This window comes from Zingiber officinale, chromosome 5A (assembly GCF_018446385.1).
Source record: "Zingiber officinale cultivar Zhangliang chromosome 5A, Zo_v1.1, whole genome shotgun sequence".
In the NCBI taxonomy this organism is placed as follows: Eukaryota; Viridiplantae; Streptophyta; class Magnoliopsida; order Zingiberales; family Zingiberaceae; genus Zingiber; species Zingiber officinale.
In genome coordinates, this window is record NC_055994.1 from 29,616,160 (window position 1) to 29,640,018 (window position 23,859).

At 38.2% G+C, this 23,859-nt stretch overlaps 1 protein-coding gene across 1 annotated transcript; it reads right to left on the bottom strand.

Moving 5' to 3' along the window:
• Nucleotides 1-12,456: 12,456 nt before the first annotated feature.
• LOC121980374 (DNA polymerase delta small subunit-like) lies at nucleotides 12,457-18,190 on the bottom strand. The gene is made up of 14 exons (XM_042532387.1): nucleotides 18,018-18,190; nucleotides 17,795-17,924; nucleotides 16,778-16,884; nucleotides 16,557-16,683; nucleotides 16,337-16,444; nucleotides 15,134-15,249; nucleotides 14,976-15,059; nucleotides 14,759-14,827; nucleotides 14,517-14,588; nucleotides 14,266-14,357; nucleotides 14,068-14,195; nucleotides 13,814-13,915; nucleotides 13,677-13,744; nucleotides 12,457-12,735 (listed from the first exon to the last, which is right to left on the bottom strand). The coding sequence occupies exons 1-14, from the start codon at nucleotides 18,072-18,074 to the stop codon at nucleotides 12,676-12,678; spliced, it is 1,320 nt and encodes a 439-aa protein (XP_042388321.1). The 5' UTR covers nucleotides 18,075-18,190; the 3' UTR covers nucleotides 12,457-12,675.
• Between the last annotated feature and the right edge of the window lie 5,669 nt (nucleotides 18,191-23,859).

Below are 23,859 nucleotides of genomic sequence, written 5' to 3' on the forward strand. Positions count from 1 at the left end.
GCGAGACCGATCGAGGAGTTGAAGCCAACCTTCTATGAGTGAACTGATCGGTCCGGGGACCGATCAGGAGTATCCGATCGGTCTCCACGATCGATCGATCAGAGACGATGCCACTCTCTGATCTGGGGACCGATCAGACAGGGCCTGATCGGTCCCCGTGACCGATCAGAAGGGTCCTGGACCGTCCCATAGAGAGTTGGGCACTCTCGTGAAAGCTTCTGATCGGTCCAGAACTATCCGTTGGCTCACAACGGTCTTCTGTCTTCTGCTGTCTTCTGGCTTCTTCTTCGCAGGTGGATGAAGGCTATAAAAAGGCTGAGGGCTTCTACAGTGGAGCCTGTCTCTGAGACTTCTTCTTCCTCCTCTGCACTGAGCTGCTGTTCTGTGCTCTTGAGCTTTGCTGAGCTCCGAAGCTTCGGGTGAGCTTCTTCGACTGAGTTGCTCGTTGGCATTCGTCCGTGAAGTTGGTGCTTCATCCGGGACTTCAGTCGACGAGAAGGCAAGCGAGTATTTGTACATTCATTGTGTATTTTGTTCTTGCTCTTCTTTGTATTTCCATATTGCTGTTGCAAGCTATTGTGGCGAGGTTTCTCCACCCAGAAGGAGTTCTTATTAGCCGGTTTTCCGGGGACTCATCCACCGACGGATTGATAGGATTCGTCCACCTTACGGACACGCCGAGGAGTAGGAGTTTCATCTCCGAACCTCGTTACATCGTCGAGTTCGAGTTTGAGGTTTGATCTTTCCTTTTTACATTTCTATTTTGTTATTTCCGCTGCGCTAACCCTAATCGTAGGAAGAAACGAGCAATTTGGGGTCGGCTATTCACACCCCCCTCTCTAGCCGAGTACGACGATCCTAACAGAGATAAGCAACTAGAGGAGAGATCCAATAAGGGCACGTTTCTGGTTGAGGGAACTATAAGCGCTGGTCTAGCTTAGGTCCATTTGAGAAATCTAAGTTAAGATCTTGGCTAGATCCTGATCTTGGGGAAACAAGATCCAATTACTACTACTATCCTACTATATCATGCTAACTTTATTTTGCAGAATAAACTTTTTTTTTTTGCCTGAACTAATCCTTTTTTGTAGGAAAGAAAGTGCTGAAAAAGGGTGTCCGGGCACTCGGAAGGGATCAGGGTGCCTGGAGCTGGTCCAAGCACCCGGACTAGCTTTGGCTGGGTGATCGCCAGGCACCCGGGAGGTCCGAGCACCCAGAGCTAGTACAAGCACCTGAACCAGAAAAAATATCCTGAAGCTGAGTTGGAGCGTAATGACTGGCTGAACCCACATCAACGGTCCAAGTGCCCGGAGGGGGTCCGGGCGTCCGGAGGTGGATAAACTTCGTGGATGAAGTTTCAGGCGCTCACAATGGGCCTAGCAAAGGCCTTCGACCAGCAGCTCCAGAACTACCATTACTATAAGTTTCATTCTTGCGCACTGCTCTGAAAAGGCTCCGACGATACTAAAAGGTTGCTCCGAAGTTCAAATTTCCTTTCTATTTGTCGGCAATATTTGTATTTTAGTTCTTGTACTAAATCTTTTGTAACCCATTTTTGAACTAATAGTAATTGTCCAATGAAAGCATTCAACGAGTGTGGGTCTTGGAGTAGCAGTCGTCAAAGGCTCCGAACTAAGTAAAAAATTACTTGTGTTAGCGTTTGAAATTTTGTATCTCCTTTTTGCTGTGTATTCTCGATTTTCGAAAAACCGATGATCGCTATTCGCCCACCCTCTAACGACTTTACAATCCAACAGTGACCTTGACTTTCATCGCCACATCATCTTCTGGGTCCACTCTTTACAACCCGTATCACTAGCCTCCCTTTAGAATCTAGTCGAAGGAGGTGTAGCTGACTGACTGGACCCGAGTCCAATTTTCGCTTGCTTGTCCCCTCTTTACTATGGTCGTCCGGAAAATCACATGTTTCTTCGTGCCTTGAGTACTTAGTGATTTTTTCTAAAATGACTTGTCAGTGGTTGGTTGTTCAAGAGAGATTACCAAGGCGTGCGAAGAGGTGTTTAGACAGAGGAATGATTTAGTTGTCACTTCTATCACTATTTATGGGGTGGACCTCATGTGGCACCACTCATTTTTTAAAACGCTTCTAACGCACGCTTCTTTGTACGGACCGACGTGAAATATCGAATATTACAGTGATTAGGTTAAGTAATTCATTTTTAGTCAAACATTAATTGGATGCACTTACTTAACTTGACTAACCAAGTGAACACTACTATCTTCTGGTAGTTAGTTAGTAATTAACGGTTAGACATTTAAGGACGATTTTTCATATGGAAATATTTTTTATACATACCAAGTCAGGGGGAGGTAATTTGAAACCAACTTTTACAACCTTCTTTTATCCATTGTGAAAAGTTTGTTAGTGAAATACTTTTTGAAAAATAATAGTTAAAATGTTTTGAAAGTTGTGTTGCGAAAATGTTTCTAAGTATTTCAAAAATATTTTAAACACATTTCAAAAATATTTCTAAGTATTTCAAAAATATTTCTAAGCATTTTGAATATCTTTCTAAGCATTTTGAGAATATTTCAAAAGTGTTTTCGAAAATATTCCTAAACATTTCGAAAATATTTCTAAGTTAAAAATTCTCAACTTCTCAACTAAAAATCCTTATTTAAAGTATTTTGAAAATAGCTTTCAAATTCTTGTTAAAAATACCTGAAACTCCTTATTTTAAATTATTACTTACTGTAACTTTTGAGAATTTATGCTATGCCTTTACAATAAATTTTTTGAAAAATAATTTTTAACTCTTAATTTTTTTTTTTTTTTGCAAAATCTAGCTTTATAAAATTGAAAATATCTTGAAAGCTACTTTGAAAATTATTTGTGAAAATTAGCTTTATAAAATTTTCTTGCAAATGAAATTGGTTACATTTACTTCTTCCCCCGATAATCTTGAAAGTTTTTTGTTATGAAAATATTATTACTTTCCCTAATTACTTAGCATATTTTTCATCTATTTATTCATTCTTCTACTCATGTTTTTTTATGAATGTCAAAGGGGAGGGTTAGCGTTTAAGTTAGAAAAATCACAATAACTTAACTCAAAATGATCAAGAGAACAAAACTAACTATCTCAATTTTTTGTTGCTTATCTTAAAATCATTTTTGTGTTTAATTGACATATATTTTTCCTAACTTAACTCAGGTTGTCATTGCACCAAAAAGGGAGAGATTGTTGGTGAAACTTACATTAACGGTCTAACTCAGGTTTTGATGAATGACAAAGTGAGTTAAGTTAGGTGCTATTGTGATCTAATGCATTTACCGAGTGCACAGGTTTCTGGATGTTTGTTTCCCGATTGGCAGTCTGGATGTTCGATTTCCTATTAGTGAAGTCCGGATGTGTGATTCCAGCAAGTCGGGATGTGCAATTCCCAATTGGAGAAGATCGGATGTGCTATTCCAGCAAGTCGGGATATCCGATTCCCAATTGCAGAATATTGAATGTGTGATTCCGACAAGTCAAGATGTGTGATTCCCGATAGGTTAAGACTGGATGTTCGATTCCAGTAGGTTGAGATGTGCGATTCTCGATGGATGAAGACCGAATGTGCGATTTTGGTAGGTCAGGATGTTCGATTCCTAAAGTCTGAATGTGTGATTCCGGAGGTAACTCTACACCTGATAAGTAGAGGTAAGTCATTAGAGGAGAGTGACCAAGTAAGGACGCACCCCCGTTCGAAGGGACGGTAGGCGTTGATCCTGTAGGACCGTTGGTGGCCGACTAGATGGAGGTGAATAGCCATGACAAATAAAAAGAACCTTTCTCGAAGTTATGACTTAATTAATCTAACACTTGTATAAATAAAATAAATGACTGAAAGAAAAAAAAGGCACGAAAGGGTAACTTGGTTACAACCGGGGAGGTTGTTAATCCAAGAAAGTTGGAGCTCAGTAAACAATCTCCTTCAGGCAGAGAAGTCTCTTACAGCAGTTGAAGTACTCAATTACAGAAAAAAAAAATCTAGAATGAATCACAAGTGTTGTTCTGAACCTCTTGGACCAGAATTATATTTATAGTCCTGGTTGGGGTGCTTGGAAGGCTTCCAGGTGCCTGGAATGAGATAGAATTCTATCCCTGATGCAACGGTTAAACGCCATGTCGATTTGGGTAAAGTTTGGATTCTTCTCCCGGATGGTCCGGACGCCTTGGACTAGTTCCGGGCGCCCCGACCAGGTCCGGGCGCCCCGACCAGGTCCGGGAGCCCCGACCCGGTCCGAGCGCCCGGACCAAGAAAGTCAACATAGTTGACTTTTTTCATCCATGTCTTCCGCTCTGGTTTTGCTCGCCTCAGTCTGGGTCTTCCGCTCCTGCTCCCTCGCTTGGGTAATTTCGGTCATCCAAAATAGGGCTCACCCGGACCCAACTTCTGGCCTTTTCGAGCAACCTTCCGCTCCAGTTTCTAGTCCCTCAGAAATGTCGTGCACCTCCTTCTCGTCCACCCGCATACTCTTCCGCGGCACCTCATCCCTTAGACGCACCGAGTCCATCGATATTCTCCCGTGCCGTCCTTCTCGCTAGCTATATCTTTTACTCAACTTCCTGTGCTCCTAAGTTCCTGCACACTTAGACACAAGGTTAAAACTAACAAGACCTAACCTAACTTATTTGATCACATCAAAACTACCTTGGGGTTCCAATAGATCTGATTAGGTCTATTTCGGAAACCTAAATCGAGACCTTGACTAGATTCTAGTCTCGGAGAGACAGGATCTAATTACTACTTTTTATTATTACTGTGCGAACATTTATCTTACAGGCGTATTAGACTAACACATTTTGTAGGGCAAGAAAAGCACAAAAGGTCTCGGGTACTGTTCACCCGAGGCGCCTTCAAAGTGATGGAAGGCACCTTCAAGCACTAAAGGCGCCTTGGTATTGTTCATAGAAGGCACCTTCAGTGCATGGAAGGCACCTTCCACAGGATAAAGTTTAGACCTTGTCGCAGATAAGGGGCAGTTTGTTCGGGATCAAATTTGTCATGTTGGAGGCACCTTCAAGGCCTTTGGAGACACCTTCCACACCTTTTATAGGGGGGACTCGACTAAGCTTCAAGACAGAACTGAAATACGAGCTACTACGCGTCCATTTGAGGTTCTTACTTCTCCAACTTCCTACTGTGACTTTGCTGTGAAGTTATTATGCCCAACTACTGCTCTAAGGACTTCCGATCACGACCGACAGACCGACACCAACACACGAGCGTTGTCACTTCGATCCCTACATGTTGGTAACAAAGTTGTTTCTTTGTAATTAATTACTGCTAAAGAACAAGTGCGGGGTGTTACATTTGTTCTAACTTTACTTGTACTCGATTCCCTCTTCCAGAGGTATCGAAAGAGGTATTTTAATGAATTACCCATCAATAGGTTCGCAGGATCTGAGTCTTGGAATAGGAACCGCCGAAAGCTCCGAACCAAGTAAAACTGACCGTGTTTTCTTGTGTTCTTTTTCTTACTTAATTTTCGTTGTGCGTATACTTTGTTTTTGAAATGAAAAAGAACTAGTTTTCTGAAACCACGTGATTCATCTCCCTCTCACGTGCAACTTGATCCAACACTCCCTACTGTGGCTCTAGCCTATTAATATCCCGGACCGACTTGACCTGCATCCAGACTAGCTAGATCACCAACCTAAAAAAATCAGGGGATAGCTCTTCTATTATAATTTTGCCTCATCTTTTGACGGTATGCCATTATCCAAGATGTCGCCTTGTCTCTGACTTCTTCTATCATATCAAGCCCCATAAGGCATTGGCCAACATTATCTTCATCGTATAGCCAACTTCGATCGGATTCCACGCTGATCTCGATCGAAACCACTACTTCACCACCATAAACCAGGTGAAAAGGGGTTATACCTGTCACTTCTCCAGGGGTTGTACGATATGCCCATAGTACACTGGGTAGTTCATCAACCAATTTACTCCGACATAGTCCAATTTAATTTTGAGCCCTCTGATGATTTCTCTATTTGTTACCTCTGTCTAGCTGTTACTCTGGGGATAAGCCACTGATGTGAAGACCTGGATGATACCATAGGTTGAACACCACTCTTGGATTTTCCTGCCCTGAAATTATCTTCCGTTATCTGAATCTAGTTTGTGTGGAATTTTAAACCTGTAAATAATATGTTGTCATAAGAATTTGATAATCATATGCTCGGTTATCTTAGCTAATAGCTTCGCCTTCACCCATTTAGAGAAATAGTTCACTGCTACTAGCAGAAATTTTTTCTAGGCAGGTGCTATGGGAAAAGACCCTACTATATCCATACCCCACTAATCGAACGAGTAAGAGACAATGGAAGTTCACAACAACTCCGCGGGATGATGTGGGATGTTCTGGTGCTTCTAACAGGATAAGCAGATTCTTACTAATTGGGTTGCATCAACTTGCAAGGTAAGCTAAACATATCTGGCCAGTAATACTTTCTGAGCGAGAGCCCGACTATCGACATGACTTCCATAGAAACCTTGATGCACCTCCTGTAAAATGTATTGCACATCATCTAGTCTGACACACTCGAGTAAAGGACATAACAAGGCTCGTTTATAAAGATGATCTCTGATCATAGTGAACTGACTGACCCTTTTCTTAATCATGCGTGTCTGCTCTCCCACGGTCACTAGAACACCCTGCTGCAGAAATAAGATGATCAGTGTTCTCTAGTCACTCTACAATTCAAGGTCGGCCTATCGTTCAATGCAAGCTACCGGTAGTGTCTGTTCTACAGGCTTATCCAGGGTCCATGAAACTACAGAGGAAGCCAAGTTGGCTAAATCATTTGCTGTTTGATTCTCTGCTCGAGAAACTTTTTGTATAATTACTCCTTGGAATACGGCTCTGAGCTTCCCGAAGGCCTCTGCATAGAGATCGAGTCGATCATTATTAATCTCAAAATTTTCTACTAATTGCTGAGGGGCTAATTGAGAATCTAAATAGATTAGAACCCGAGAAGCTCCCACATGCCTGGCGGCTTGCTGGTCGATTATCATAAGAATACTTATTCCACTACCTTGTCGAGTGAAAGATCCATCTACGTATATTTTCTAAATTATCTCAGGCTTAGGGTTTTGAACCTCTATTATGAAATCAGTTAAGACATGAGCCTTGATGACCACTCGGGGTTGATATTGTATATCGTATTCACTGATCTCAGTGGTCTACTTGATCAACCTTCTGGAGGCTTCTGGGTTGACAAGTACTTGGCTCAAAGTGCTATTAATAAGTACTATGATCGAGTGAGAAAGGAAATAAGGGCGTAACATCTGAGTAACTAAGACCAATCCATACACTAATTTCTCGAGTGCGGTGTAACGACACTCGACTTCTTTTAATAAATGACTTAAAAGTACACAAGCTATTGATATTTTCCCTCTCGTCTCACTAATACTGACCCGACTGCGTGCTCATTGGCAGACAAATACACCCACAAAGGTTCACTCACCACTAGCTTAGCAAGTATAGGCAGGGCGAATAAGTAATTCTTTAACTCCTCAAAAGCTTTATCGCAGTCGGCATCCCACTAAAATTTGGTCGCCGATGGAGGATCTTGAAAAAGGAAAAGCTTCGATCGGCCGACCAGGAGATGAAGCGAGACGGGGTTGTGATCCGACCAGTCAGTCTTGTGCCTCCTTCAGATTGTGTGGGCGAGTCATATCTCGGAGGGCTTGGACTTTGCTCGAGTTGGCTTTTATCCCTCGCTCAGTCACAATGTATCCCAGGAATCACCTAATTTTTGCTCCGAACAAACATTTGCCAGAATTGAGCTTCAGTCTATACTGCCTTAAATTCTGGCAAGTATCTTCTACATCGGCACATAGTTCGGTCGTTCTGAGGGATTTGACAAGGATGTCGTCTACATAAAGTTTCATATTTCACCCAATCTGCTTTCGAAATACTTTGTTCATAAGCCATTGGTAAGTAGCACATGTATTCTCAAGTCTGAACGGTATAACATTGTAATAGTAAGTACCCTCAGCAGTAATAAAGCTAACCTTCTCCTAGTCGTCCTTGGCGAGCGGTACTTGATGGTACCCTTGATAGGTGCCCAACATGCAATTAGCTCGCATCCAGAAGTCGAATCTACTATTTGGTCAATCCTTGGCAAAGGATAGTAATCCTTGGGGCATGTTTTGTTGAGGTCCCTGAAGTTGATGCAAACCCTCCATTTGTTTCCTAGCTTAGATACTAGGACTACGTTGGTTAATCAGTTCGGGAATTGTACCTCTCGGATGTATCCAGCCTCCAACAGCTTGTCCACTTTTGCTCGGATGATTTTATTCTGATCTACCCCGAAGTCTCTTTTTCTCTACTTGGTCGGCCGGACTTTAGGGAAGACATGGAATACGTGCTCCATGACTGTGGGAGAGACACCCGTGATTTCTTTGGGCTCCCAAGCAAAAATATCACTGTTACGTGTTAAACACGCAACAAGATCTTCTTTAAGCTCAGGAGGTAGGTCGGTTGCTAGTTGGGTAGTGGCTTCCGACCAGCCTGGTCTAATCTGAACCTCCACTTTCTCCTCGTAGACTAGGGTGGATGGTGCCTCTTGGATGGTGTTGACTTACATCCCTTGTATCTTCCAAGCAGAGTTGGCCTCAGTCTTGACAATTTCTACATAGCACCTACATGCTACTAATTGATCCCCCTTAACTTCCTCCACCCTATCGTCCACAGGGAATTTTATTTTCGGGCAGAAGGTTGAGACGACTACCCTAAATTCATTTAGGGTCGACCGACACAAAATGACATTGTACGTTGAGGGCGCGTCGAAGACTATGAAAGTCGATCCGCGCATCCTCATTAGGAGCTCCTCCCCTAAGGACATGACCAACTTTATTTGGTTGAGCGACTGGACCTCATTGCCTGTGAACCAGTACAAAGGAGTTGTCATGAGTTGAAGTTCACTTGGATTTATTTATAGATACTCAAATGCTTGTTTAAAGATAATATTGACTGAACTACCTATGTCAATGAAAGTATGATAAATGTTATAATTGGATATAATAACCATAATTATCAAAGCATCATCATGGGGGACTTCCACCCCCTCTAGATCTATAGGCCTAAAGCTAATTTCAGGCCTAGCCTCCTGCTTTGTACTGTAGTCAATCGCATGACTCTCCAAGCGGCGAGCATGTGACTTTCTCACTCAGTTGGAGTCTCCATTAGTTAGACCCTCGACGATCATGCTAATATCTCTACGAGTTGGGAGCTCTGGCTGGACATGGGCGGGAGCTTGCGCTCAGTCTGCTGGTGGTGGGGGCGTCCTTTGGCGCTGCTCGGCCTCTCGTTGGTCTCTTCTAGGTGATCCATTCAACCTTTGATCGGGGCGGCAATTAGGTAACAGGGAGCGTCGACAGAATCTTTGATTGTTGTTCTGACAATTTGCCAGATTGTAACAATCTTGGGTGTCATGAGTGACCAACCAATGGTATGTATACCACCATCGTGGAGCTCTCCGAGGGGGCTCGGGATATCTTTCCAGTCGGCTTCCACGTGCTGCACGGCCTGGGGTCATGGTTCTTGATGACGAGACTGCGGTTCTAGATCCCGAGCGTCAAACATTACCCGCTTTGCCACATAAAGCGAAGATTCCTCCATCTCTAATATTCAAATTTAGGTAAAGATTCCCATAGATGGTACCAAATTTGGTCCTGTTTGAAAACTGTAGAGATGACATGCTAGGCACAATAGATCGGTGGTTGACTGAGAAAAGGCTTTTGGCTCCACCGAGAAGCTTTCTTTCAATCCTGCGTACACGAAGATGAGCTAACAAAATGTCAATGTCTAGAAACCAGGGGAGTCCCTAGAAAAAGCCCTCCGACGCTCAAGTCAGTACCAGTCTGGACAGGTGAATGAAGAACAGTAGAGAACATGCACGCAAGAGTAGGTGGCAGATGTTTAGAGAACCTACCTCGCCAATGAAAATTACTCCCTTTTATATATCACCTCTCATAACCTCTGTAATCATGAAGTGCCTAAGTATGTCAGAAGTTGTTGGATAATGAAAAGAGTACAACTTATACAATGTGTAATAATTGTCAGGAATCTTCCATTTACCTATACGTATACCTCTTTTGTCGTTTATAGCTTATGTCGTTGTCGAAGTCGTTGGAGAAATATGCTGTTATAAGTAGTCGGCTGATGGGGGACAAGTCGATCCCTGAAGAAGATTCCAGAATAATATTCTCTGACATATAGTTGTTATTTTGATAGGTTATTAGGATTCTCTATTTATGTTATCGGCTGAGTATATCCTGGACGACCTATAAGGTCGGCCGTCTTTATGCATGTTTTCTTGTTAAGCTATTATGTTATGTATTGAACACTATTTAGAAATCCGCTCGAGAAATAATATAATGTCTTGGGCATGTTGGAAATCTGTTTGAGAAACAGTATGATAACCTGTGCATGCTAGAAATCCATCCAGGCAGCAACATTAAGCTAAGCACCTTAGGCCCGATCGGTAAGGCCCAGTCGGTATTTTGTCTGGCCAGGCAAATAACAAGCCTCTAAAGAAATGAGGGTGTGTTCTGAAAGGTCCGGTTGATATTTCGAGCCAAAGTAAAATGCCTTAGGCTCGGTCGACCCTTTGTCCGACCGAGCGTATAATAACTTGTAGGTAAAATGCACTTGGAATTCCGACCTAATCCATAAAACTATCTTACACATGCATATAAGAGACGAGTACTAGTCATGTAAACTCGTTCGATTCTATTATTGAAAGGATACCCATAGGGCTGATCGGTAATCGAGTAGGCTGGGCGCATGTAGAGTTTGACTCTCCCTTCAACCAGGTCTATAACTGATCAAATGTGAGGTGGGTTGGTTATTTCAGCTGACCTATAAGGACGGTTGTCCTCGAACCAGGTCTGCATTTGAATGACCAAACACGCTATCTTTTTAGTTCCAGAGTAAAGCACCAAACTTTTTAGGGCATGATCTACCTAAGGGCTGATCGACCTTATCCTGAACAACTTATGATCTAGTCAAGCTAGACTCGAGAGCCTTAGTGCTATGCGAGCAACGAAGCCAGATAGAAAATATTCCTTATCCTTACATTTGGCTACTATGTTACTTTAATTTTAACCATCACATCATCTCCTAGTCCGCTGATTAGTCATTACCATTTATATCAATTGTCATTATAAATGCCACCTAGATTTTTTATAGTTGGTAAGTCATAAATCTTTGGAAGGTGAGGAAATTGAATAAAGATGTATTATAAAACCTCATTTTTGTTAATTGGTTATTTAAAATAATTAATCCATTACGGTTTTCATAATTTTTTAAAAAAAAATATCTCACTTTTAATAAGTTCGGAAAAAAGAATCAATCTTGGAGATTGGATCATCAGTATACGGTAAAAAAAAAAGAAACTTTTAGATATTTAATTTCTAAGATCACATTTTGATTATAACATGATATCTTAATTTCAATTACAATTTCATTGGATATAATCTTACAATTATTTTAATTATAATAATATCTTATTACAATTAGAATCTTTACAAAAGTTGAAAATTTTAATCATTAACTTTTTAAGTAACCTAAATAAATAGAATAATATTACTCTTCGTGTTGAAAAAATTAGTTTAATAAAAAATTTAATCGTTAATCCGTTTTAAAAAATAGTTTAAGCCATTTAATCAAGGTATTCTGAGTAGTGAAATCCACTTTTTTGAGCAAATTGGACCAATTTTTTTGCCCAGTATATTTAGAAATGCTTTTCAGGTTAATCTTATTTTAGTAAAATATAATTTCCAAAATTACAAGGCAGTAGCAAAGTGAAATTTTGCATCAAAAACTAACAAATATTAGATTCCTGATTGATCATTCTATGTACATTCATTTTTGATAAATAAAAATCAAAGCAAACAAAATTTTAAGCTGTGTTTTTAGGAGCAGAATAATTCATGAGTGGAGAAATGGAGATGAAATTAGAGATGGAGCCTGAAATGTATGAGTTGAAGAATAAAGGGCTTTGCTTGCTCTCTGTGTCCTCCAACCCTTTTAACTTTGAGACAAACAGACCAAATTTTTGGATGCCAACATTTTGCAGTAGCTCATATCAGTAATAGATCTGGATGTATTTTTTTTTTAATATAATTCAAATGTTCAAGCTTCACTCAATTAATCCTAAAATAAACAACCTTCTCTCTGATTTGCCTGTCAAATGAATCCAAAGCATAATTTATATACTCAAAGACCAACTTCCACAATATTCATCCATTTGAGATTCAAATCCTAATTTTCTTATAGATGTATTTTCATGTTAAACTTAGAGCTGATGGTGATCCAGAATTAAATGGAATGATTGAGCATAAAGTGTTTGTATGCATAAGTTAGACTTGTTATTCAAAACCAATCTACATAATTTCTACGAGGAAAACTCTCTTCAGGCGAAGCTAAGAAACTGAACCACTGATGATTTCCTCATCCAACCATACATTCACAGGATTAAAAATTTCCAAATTTCAGATGCACTTGATACAAGATAGAACATAAGCTACTTGAAACATCATTACTAACCGATATCATGGTATGGCAAGAAAGAAAACAGCTTCATACCATCAGTTTCTTGGCGTCAGAAGCCAAATTAACTTATCAGCATTCTGACGACTTGAAATGCCTGGTTACACATCCAAGCTAGTTGAGAAAGAAAGGGTGTGACATTCTAGATTCCTCAGATTAAGCTGTATGGAAAAGTCATCAAAGGGTGAGCAATAGATGAATTAAAGTGTAGCAGCAGATTTTGATGAACTACTGGAAGATGTATATGCATAAATATTGAAGGAACATGTGGTTGATTGATTGCTAAGAGTAAGTTTCTAGTGAACCAGGTTAGGCAATTACTCACATGTTGACATTTCTTGGCTATCTTGTTAATACTTGTATCCTATCCTCAAAATTATCTCTAGGGCAAAATTGCAAAGACAAAAGCCCTAACCAATTTTGATGCATGATTAACAGGTACACACGCAAGAATAGAAGAGTACTATCGTCAACTGAATTTACTAATGCAATCCAAACTCAGCACATCATTATTGTTACAAAAAGGTTTGACAACTGGGAGAACTTACAAGAGACTAGAGTTCTGGTAATTGACTCGACAAATTTTCATTGGATAGAATTGATGGTCAGAAATCAGAATGTCACTAGCTCAAAGGAAGCTTCTGTGAAAGCAATGGCAGCTTTGAAATTTTTTCAAGATGCATATTAGCCTAACTAATCAGACTCCCAAAATTTGCCGTATACATCTTGAAAAGGCTAGGTGAAAGAGATTTGAGATCAGCTATCTCATGGGCAAGGACAATCTGGAGAGCTATGAATAAAAATACCTCTTATTTTGAACAAAATAAATTGATCACCAGAGTCTTCTATTATGAAATGTTCCCTTTTATCATTTATGGCAAGATACTCTCCCCCTTCATCTCTCTCTTTGGTATCCATTTCAATCCTTTCATAATAATTTCATGGGTGGTACCCTTAAAATATCACTCACCAGTGGTAATGTTTCATACTAATCTATAAATTCAATAATAGGCATCGGCATACATGTTAATTTCTCATTTAGATGCCCTCCAAGTTTTATATCAGAACTGGTATCCAAGATGTTAATTAACAAAAAGCATACCGCAACAGCAATGCCGGTCTGGCAAAACTTTGGGATACAAATAAGCCTCACTAATTGCTTCTCAGGCCCTGCATACAAATGAAAACGTGAAATAAATCTCAGACACATTTAAAACAAAATTAGAGTAATAGTCTTACCTTGCATAAATGCAGTTTCATATTTTTCCTGATTACCAACAAAGTATACATGTGGACAACTTTCGACGAGGAAAGGGTCTCTATTGGTGAAAGGATAGCATCCTAAATATGAGGGCATGAAAAGAAAGGTTACAAACAAGACAATTGTAGATTAACCAATGAAGTTACTGCATACTATTGATCTTGAAAAGGAACTAGATGTTCTTTCTGTGGAATAAAAAGGACAAATATGCTAGCAGTAATGTAAATATTACCAACGGTGTTTGGAGCTGTGGGTACAAGATGCCTCCATCGCATTGTCCTCTCTAAAAATTCAAGCCTGTTTTTGGCCTCCGAATATTTGAATAGATCATCTATATTCTGGCCAGATGTTCCGAGAAACCTATTAATCAAATGCTTGTTAACTTGAATTCCATAAGAAAAAGCTGATTAAAAGTTTGTTAAATGCTTACAGAACACCATCCAACTCAAACTGATGAGGATTTGTGCATGACAGAAATGTGTTATAAGCAAATGCTCCAGGAAACAAGCATCTGTTTAGAGGCTGGCTTAAAAGAGCACAATTCAATGAATAAAAAATTGATTATCCAAAAATAACACTACCAATAGATAATTCATGTTGAACGAAAACATTCTGGTAATTTATGCAGAAGGCAAGTCTAGTGATCACTGGTCAGCATGAGAATAAGAAAGTAGACCAGACCTGCTGTGGTAAGGAATAGTTTGCTGGATCATCAAGTCCAGGCATTATATCAACAGGCATAGCTGCAGCAAGCTACAACCCCAAAATAGGCAAATGAATGGAAAGGTATGCTGTTCACTATATCATGCACATGATATACAAAAGAGATAAGGAAATGAATTTACAAGAAAAATGTAAACTACAAGGTTTCTTCTCGCATAAGTGTTTCCAAAGGTCTAAGTTGAGGGGTTGAAACTCCATACCTGATTCAGCAAAATATCTAGCTCCTTTATTGGTTCAACTGAAGCAGATTGATCTCTTGGAGCAATTGTCTAGTTCCACATGTATACAAGAGAAAGGTAATAATCGTTCAAACTTTGAGAAACAATTACATGGACCAGCACAAAGGAGCCTTGGAAGCAAACAGAGCACTATATCCTTAAAAGTATATAAATCAGCAGAAAAACCTTAGAGAATTACATGACCACTAAGAAGTCCTTGTGCAATTTGTACTGAATTTCCAGCAACCACAAGGCGAACTACTTGAGATGCAATGCTTTGTTCCTGTTGTATGCACAAACATAAATGGACTCAAACGCTGGTCTCCCTTCAAAGACCCAGAGAAAGACAGAACATACATTTTCATCACCTAAATGACCCGTAATATGGTCGATGAGAAGTTGGAACTGGAGAGGATTAAATTCACTGCTTCCAATACTCAATCCTGATACAAAAACAACATACTTGTCTTCTCCTGAAATAAAAATGAGATTAACAACTTTACCTTCCAATTTACAATGGTGAAACATAGCTCATGTTCTTATTGCAATAGAGAAAATATATATATTATTATTCTACAAAAACCTACTTGTTGGTCATGTAACATTAGGATAAGCAGATAAAAGGCAAATGGATATATCATTGCACAACAACAACAAAAAAACATAACACATGAATATGAGTATCCATTCGGTTCAACAAATTGGACAGAAAAAAAAACCTTTATATCATTGTTTTAGAAACTAAAATATACTGAATTACCATGTAAACAGGATTGAAACAAAATCAAAATTCAGTTTGAATCTAATGGATCAAATTTTTTATTAAAAAATAATATGATAAATTACATCAACATATTGTAAATTTTCAACATAAATTCTACATCTATTGAATTATTAAAAAAAAATGTATGACAATTAGATGTTTTTCATTAGGTAAAAAGGAAAAAAAATTGATCTTTCACTTTTGTTTGATCTACACAATTAACAAGTTGAAACCAAACTGAAATTTATTATACTTCTATCAATCTGAACCAAACCAAAATTGATTCCAACAACCAAACATTGCAAAATTCTCAATAGACTCAATTTTTTGGATTGAACTGAATATTGAACACCTTACACATGAAGGCCTTATGTATAAGAATATGAAACAGAACAGATTAGCAACATAGTCAGACAATAGCAAGTCATTTCTAAATTAGTTTAAGATAGTTTCCTTTTTCTTTATTCAAGTAGCTAGCCTATAATGCAGCCATGTCGGTCACGGAAATTAAAGGTTAACATAAAATATAATGAAGCAATGCCAGTGCAAACAATTATTTCATTGCACTAAAATACACCGACTAGACTTCCCTTAAACATCAGATCAGCTATCTCTATGAGTAGCATTGCTAGGCTTCTCTAGCTAAGGTATTTGATTTTTTTGTTTTACAAATTTAGCATAGTTTGATTTATCAGCTACACTTGTCAACAAGTACATCAGCTTTCCTATTAAGAACACTAACATGGATAGCTATCGTATAAAGACACTCATAATGTTGAGGTAAAGTAGCAAAGTACTTGAACTAAGTGGCAGCTTGGTTTGAGGAGGTATCCCAGCTTCCAGCATATCTTGAACCAAAAAATCACCTTTACTAGTTTCCTTCCCATGTAGTGCAACAACAATTCCTGAGAGAGAGAAACTAATGCAGTATGAACAAGAAACTCTTTTTGGTTATATGAAAACTGATGAAGAATCAAAATAACAAAATTTTATAAATTATCATAATGCAGTTTGTACCTGTTACAAAAGCTGAAGGGTCAAGAAAACTGCCAGTAAGTGCAACCCTACCACTTTCATCTTCCAAAATAAGATGATCATCAGGGTGCAGAAAATTGTGAGGTTTCACAAGAGGAACTTTAGATCTCTGAAATATAAAATTAAGGGTCAAAATTAGGCTTGATCATAGCAATGACGAGCATTTGTTATGGTTCAGCATGGTATGGTCAACCTAGGTGTACCTCCTTGGCATATTCATCAAGAATAGAAGGCTTTAGTTTCATGTGCTTGTATATTGTACCAACAATTATGCATTCTTTCCCTTCTTCAAGCCCCAAAACTGTTTTAACTGAAGGAGAAAAGGGGATTGAGATAGAAAGAGTAAGTCCTAGACAAAACAATCTTAGTTATTTACTTAAGGAACCAAAATTTTGCTTTCTCATAGAAGTCAAGATCTTGAAAGACAATAAGGAACAAAAGAAGAAAGATTTATTGAGATTGACCTATTGATTCAAGAAGCATAAATGACTAAGAATGATTAACCATATCAATTCAAACTAGGACATGAGAAATGTTTAAACGGAAATATACAGTAGTTTCAAAGAGGTGGTCATGTGTTTCATGTACATTCCATCTTAATATATAGTAGGTGACTTGCTTTCTGATTCCTTAAGAAAAGGCATTTATCTGCCTCAATACACGGAAATTCTTAATCCTTTTCCTAAGAATTTTTTTGCCTACGCTCTTTCTTTCCCTAGTTTACTTGTATCATAGGAAACAGGGCTGAAAGAACCAAATATATCAGTCTTATCGCAACCTTCTCTTCATGCATAAAAACTCATAGCAAAAATAGACATCAAAGAAACTGCTGGCACAAAGGTCCTTTATAGAGGTGCAGCTTGACAAATCATGCCAATAGTGGAATGACGAACACTTGGAAAAATATTTAGACTCTAGGGGGAAAAAAACCTAAGGTAACTCACCTAGAGGTTTGTTTCATCACAAAAGCAAATGAATTTACAAACAAAAAGAAAATTTTTGGCTGGTTCATCCATGGCCAGTCATCAGAAAGCTTTCCACTAGAAATAAATGTTCGGAATCTACAAAGCCTATCCATGCAGTAATTCAGAAACCAAATACAGCGTCGCGATCTACCTGAACACTATCGCTTTACTCATCATAACCTAGGCACATATTTTAGCAAATAAAACACTTAGAAAGAGAAATTTTACAGTCATCAGAAAAATTTAGGAAATCACCTGGAAGGTTGGGCTTCCACTTGGGAACGAGCGTGTAAAGAAGATTCCTCATGTGGTGGAGACGAGTGAAATATATGTGGCTGTACTGCTGCCCTTGGTACTTCTCCGTGTGGATCTCAAACCTCCCATCCTACAACCAATCCAACTGATCAACATGAAACGGAAAAACAAAATAATCGACAAAAATTCCATGCGAAACAGGTGATACGAAACCAGCCGGTACCAGATTTTTGTAGCTAGCTTGCTTCCTCTCGAAAAGCTTAGAACCTGCTTCGCTCATCTCGGCGTAAGAACGGGGGGAAGGCGGAAATCGCCGGCGGGTGGATCGGATGCGAGAGAAGAAACGAGAGAAGAGGAGTGAGGGTTGAAGCCTCTAGGGCTATGGAAAAGAAAGCTAGTGACATGTGGAATGCGAGGATTGGCCGATGCAAAAGTAACAGATTAATATTTTTGGCGGGAAGCACGAATTTTAGAATTATTTTTGAAAATATTAATAAAAATCGTTTATTTTATATTTTGGATTTTGATGTACTGTAAAGGTAAAAGTTCAATTTGCTGTCTAAAATTTATCAAAAGTTCTATTTGACCTTCCATCGGTTAAAAAATTGTCAATTTACCCTATAAATTTCTATTTGACCTTCCATTTCTCCCTAACTTAGAATTATGTTTAACTAGGTTATTTCGATACTTTTACAAGACTTAAGTTAACAGGTAATTTTGATAATGTGACTTAAATTAAAAGGTGCCTATTTTAAAATAAGAGTATCAACATACCATCGTCTCTCGCTGATCTCTTATCATCATCGGCTGACATGCTAGTCTTTTACTATCTTCGGCTAATTTCTTCCTCCCAAGGAAATTATCAGATTGAGGGAAGAATAGCTCAGGTCAACCGCCTAGCAAGGGTTGGTTGTGAGGATCAACTCGGATAAAAAAGAACAGGAGTTATGGGCCTCATACTTCAGAGCATATCTTTAGAGTAGATAAGAGGCCCTACCAAATTTGAACCTAAAAAACAGTAGTATGGCGGAGTGTAGAGTCAGGAGGGAAGATTCACTCCACATCACCCGGCTTCTATTTGAATTTTTTTATATTTCATGACCATACAATATTAGTTTTATTTTTCTTTTTCAATTTTGTTTCTTATTTTTCATTTACGATGTGTGCAAAGCTGACTCCAAGCAGATATCTATCTTTTATGTTTTATCTCGTTTATTAAGAAAGTAATAATAATAATAATAATAATATACATCTACTTGGAACATTGAAATTTAAATGAAAATCATAGTTTTATTTGACAATTTTATTAAAATGATATCACAAATGTGATTTATAATGACTGGTGCATGCATGCATATTATCGCGAAGATAGAGAACATTTAGGATCCGTTGCACATTGGACTATTTTTAACACATAACTCCTCTGTGTCCCAATAACAGTTGGTTGGTATTGAGAAATTGCAGCAAAAGCAAGCAGAATAATTGGCGCAAGTCGAGCTGACATAAGAAACTTGTCTATCATTCATCTGTTATTTTTCCCGAGATGAGATCATCTGTCCTGAAATGTCGTGTCCCTGTGTCCCAGTGACGATCAGATGAATTAAATTACATCTCAAGGATGTAGTATACATTATGAAAATGTCATAGTCGTCCGATCAGCGCTGGGACACGGGGACACGACATTTTCGGGACAGAGGATCTCATCTCATTTTTCCCGTGTTAACTTTAGGACTGATTGGTGGGGCATTGGAAAAAACATAGTCATCTTTTTTCTGTCACCATGTCCCATATATAATTATGATATCGCAGGCCCTATATATGCAAATAAGTAATAAATCATAAGATCAATGCCTCTAAAAGTATTTACTTTTATTGAACCTCAAATATATACTTACATTGGTTTAAAGCGAATAGACTAGTAAGATCCAATAACATCAACAACAAATATTTAGTAGCCATCTCTTTCTTATCTATGAGTTGTTTTGTGAAACTAGTGGAATTACAAGGCTATTTATAGCAAAAAAAATCTAAATAAGGAAATACAAATATTAAAGAATTATTAAAATTTCTTCTCATAAAAATTATGATTTAATGCTATCTTCACCAAATCTACATTTATTTTCTTATTTTTTTATTTTTAAAATAATTTCTAAAGGGAATTTTCTTCAATTTTTTTTAATGCGCGCCACTACTAGAAATATCATCTATTATGACAGTTTCTTTATTACATTTAATTTTAAATGCCATTATAAATAATTTTTAATGACATATACCAAAAAAAATTATTTTAAATAATAAAATATCATTTTAGATTATTTATGATGACAAATTTGGATAAAGTCATCATATAACTATTTGGATTTGATTAAACTAAACCTACGTATTTAATCGATTTTTCCCGATTCCTTCTCATTTTTCCCCGATCCTTCGTTCCTTTCTCCGATTTTGCTCCTCCAACCCTTTCATCGCCGGCGTTGGTCCACACCACCACGCCGATCTCCACGAGCTCATCGCCGGGCAGCAGTCTTTCCTTCCGCGTGCTCCACCGACGCCCTCTTCTCCCTTCCTCTCTCTTGTGTCTCTGCCCTAGATCACCGATGGAGAGGTTTCTTCCACCGCGATCTCACCTTCACGCGTCGTCGTGGCACCTTGTCTGTGAGATACTGGCGCCTATAGCTACCCGCCATCGACGCCACCATTCTTGTTCATTGCCGCTTCCCATCTCTGACTCCTTTTCCCATCTCGAGCCCTAGCTACCATCGCTGGGATCGAGTCCAGCGGATCGTTCCAAGCTGCTGAGTGTCGCCTGAGCGCTGCCTATCCAGTACCTTGTTCCCGATCTTCCATCCGCGGCCTCTCCCTCACGGTGACATTGGGTGCGTGCTCCCATGATCCAGCGATTGCTTGGATTCATTCGCGACTGATTTGTTCCCATGGGCGCCGACATCGTCTCTGATTGTGCCGCGCCAGCAGATCCACCGGTTAGTCCCTTACCTTTGGGGATAGTGTTTGATCTCCTTGCTTAGTCCGACATGAAGATTTCTACCGGTGATTGGAGACTAAATTGGGGTAAGCCTATGAACTGATTTTGGATTTCATTATATGGTTAGTTGGTAGATTTCATGGATTTGGGTGATGGTGTGGCCGGCAGTAAGTATTACCCGTGATTTCCAGCAGTAGGGTTGCTTCGATAGCAAACTAACAGTGGAGTGCAATGGAATTGGGTAAGTTGTGTTCCTAATTTCTAAAATTTCACAATTTTAATTGCTCTACCTGTTGGATGTGAGAGTAATCCATGGATATGGTTGATTGATTTCTAGGTTTGGTATCAATAGGATTGACCTGTTGGATGTGAGAGTAATCCATGGAAAGTAAGACTGATTGTTTTTTGTGTACTGTTTTTGTGTTCTTGGATGATGATATTGTGGTGCAACGGGATCTCATAGCATTGTGGAAACTTGATATCGATGGGAAGGTGAATGGGGCAGTCGAGACATGCTTTGGGTTTTTTCATCGTTATTCACAGCATATAAATTTCTCACACACTTGATCAAAATCAGTTATACCTTTGCTTCAAGTTCTAAATTTGTTATGTAGTTGTGCACTAAATTGGATTACTTTGCAACTTATACCTTTGCTCTGTGGTTTTAATTGTAATTCTATATAGAAAGTTTAGATGGAAGAAAAGAAAGTCCAGGAGGCCCATGGCAATTCATTGATCTCATCCCACTTTTTGATCCCCTGAGACATAACAGTGCAAAAACAATTCATAGAAACAATTTGTAGGGCATTGAATCTTGGTGCCAATGTAAAAATGATTATGGGTATGCTATATGTCGTAGAACGTCATTCTTGCTTTCAGCTTTGCTTCCCTTTTGGCTATACAATTTAGTTGCTCTTAGGGATTTTTTCTGGAGAAGTTAGTTTTGTTTAAGCATTCTATTGATTTTTTTTTTACAGTATCATCTTGACATAGCTGTGAGATGATACGAATACAAATGTCATCTAATGAGACTAATGCATTCTAGTTCTTAAAAAGTCACCATTGCACATATTCAACCAATCTTCTACCAAACAGTTGAATATGTGAAAAATTGTATCACAGAGATACTTTGAATTAGCATAAGTATAGTTCTGAGTGAGTTTGCAAAGATAATGATGGGAGTGGTAATAAGTGGTCATCTGTACATCCTTGGGTGGTGGCTATCTTTAGTATTGGCCAATGCAATTTCATTTTCAATTCATACAGAGAAGATGTTATTCAATCAATGTGTCATTAGAAGGATTGTTTTACTTGAAAAATAGTAGGGTAATCAACTAATTTATCAACTAATGAACACACTACTACAAATAATAAAGGAAGTATGATTAAGTATAATTTTCAAACATACAAATTCATGAAGATAAGCTACATGAGCAACAGAAGGTGTAGATCACTCAACATCACAAAGTAACTTCATTATTGTTTTGTGAGAAAAACAAGCGATTCCAAATGAAAATGATCATAGAGCGCTACAGTTGTTAGTTTGATTTTTAGCTACTTTCCAAGAAATTTAATATTAAAAATGACAATGCAAGCAAAAATAGTTATACTTGAGGAAAAAAAATCAAATTCAACAACACAGAAATCATAAAAGACTTATCATTCCAACCACCAAATTTAAATATTGTGTTATTTAAAAGACTTACCTTTTAATCACAACCTTGTCTTCCTCTCAACCTTCTAAAGAAAGAAGCTAAAGAATCATATATACTTCTAAGCAACTCCTTAAGGGCTTATCTCGCACTAAATGGTTGTCGTTTATGAGTTATGGCAATTAATATCTATACATTCATATTGTGCATTGTAATTTATACTATGTTGTGAGTGTTAAATTTAGTATACATGCATTTTTTTTTAAAAAAAAATCAATTTATCATACTGTTAAACTTATTTGAATAAGTATTTTTTTTGTAGAATCATTATAGATAAGAGTTGAATGGTTTTATCGAGACAAACCGAGGAGCATAGAAATGGAAGGACATCTTTTGCTCAAGTGCAACACAAATTGGTAATTCTTCTTATTCATATTATAATTCTATACGAGTTTTAGTATCCCCAAACTTTCTAACTGGTAGAGTTTGCCTTTTGCACATTAAACTTTCTAAAATGTTTTAGAGAATAATTTGCTATATCTGTGCTTTTGTCTGTATCTAAGAGAGGATTCTTAGACAAGGATGAGTGTGCTCAAGCAAGTTAAATTTCTATTAGCTTCCAAGTTAAAACCTTATTCTGAGTGATACAGAATGGAGTACCCTAGAAGAAAGATGTCATTTCTTGGTTCTGAACCTTCTTGTAGCGTCTGATATTATTTAGTTTAACATGTATCTTTTTATGATATTTCCAGCAATTCATCTATTCTAGCTGTTTATGTTTGGGAGCATACTTGCTATATAGTGGATGTTGGAGGTTATTGAGACTCCAAATGGAATACCTAGTCGCTCTTGATTGGTATATGCTCAAGATGGGCACTTATATTGCACAAGTAAACTATTATCAAGATATCAAAAAAAGTACTTTGTGTAGTTGGACTGCTGCATGATGCATGTGGTATATATTTAAAAGGTGGAATTAGTTATATTGGCATAATGTATGCGATCATATCGCAAATATGTAAATTTACATCCCTTTAAGCTATTAAAATTTATAGTTATGGTTCATAGATATAGTCTGCACTTGATTACAGTAGATCAAATTTAGGGTTAGAGTTGTTCTCTTTCAAGTTCTCTAGAGGATGCATGTTTGATGTGCTGGAGTAGCCTCTCCTCCCCTTTTCTATAGCTTCACCTCCTTCCTTTAATCATGTTCTCTATTCTTCTAGACATTGGCGTTCGATATATCGGCTGCTTCATAAACTAATTGTAGGAGATTTCCATTTTTATGTGAAGAAACACCTCTTCAGTCCTCTCTTATATATTCTTAAGGAGTATGAACATTGGTTCGAACCTGAAAACCATAATGTTCCCTGAACCATCGGCTACTGCTTGTTCTTCAAGCATCAGAAAAAAGATGGAGGTTTGGATTT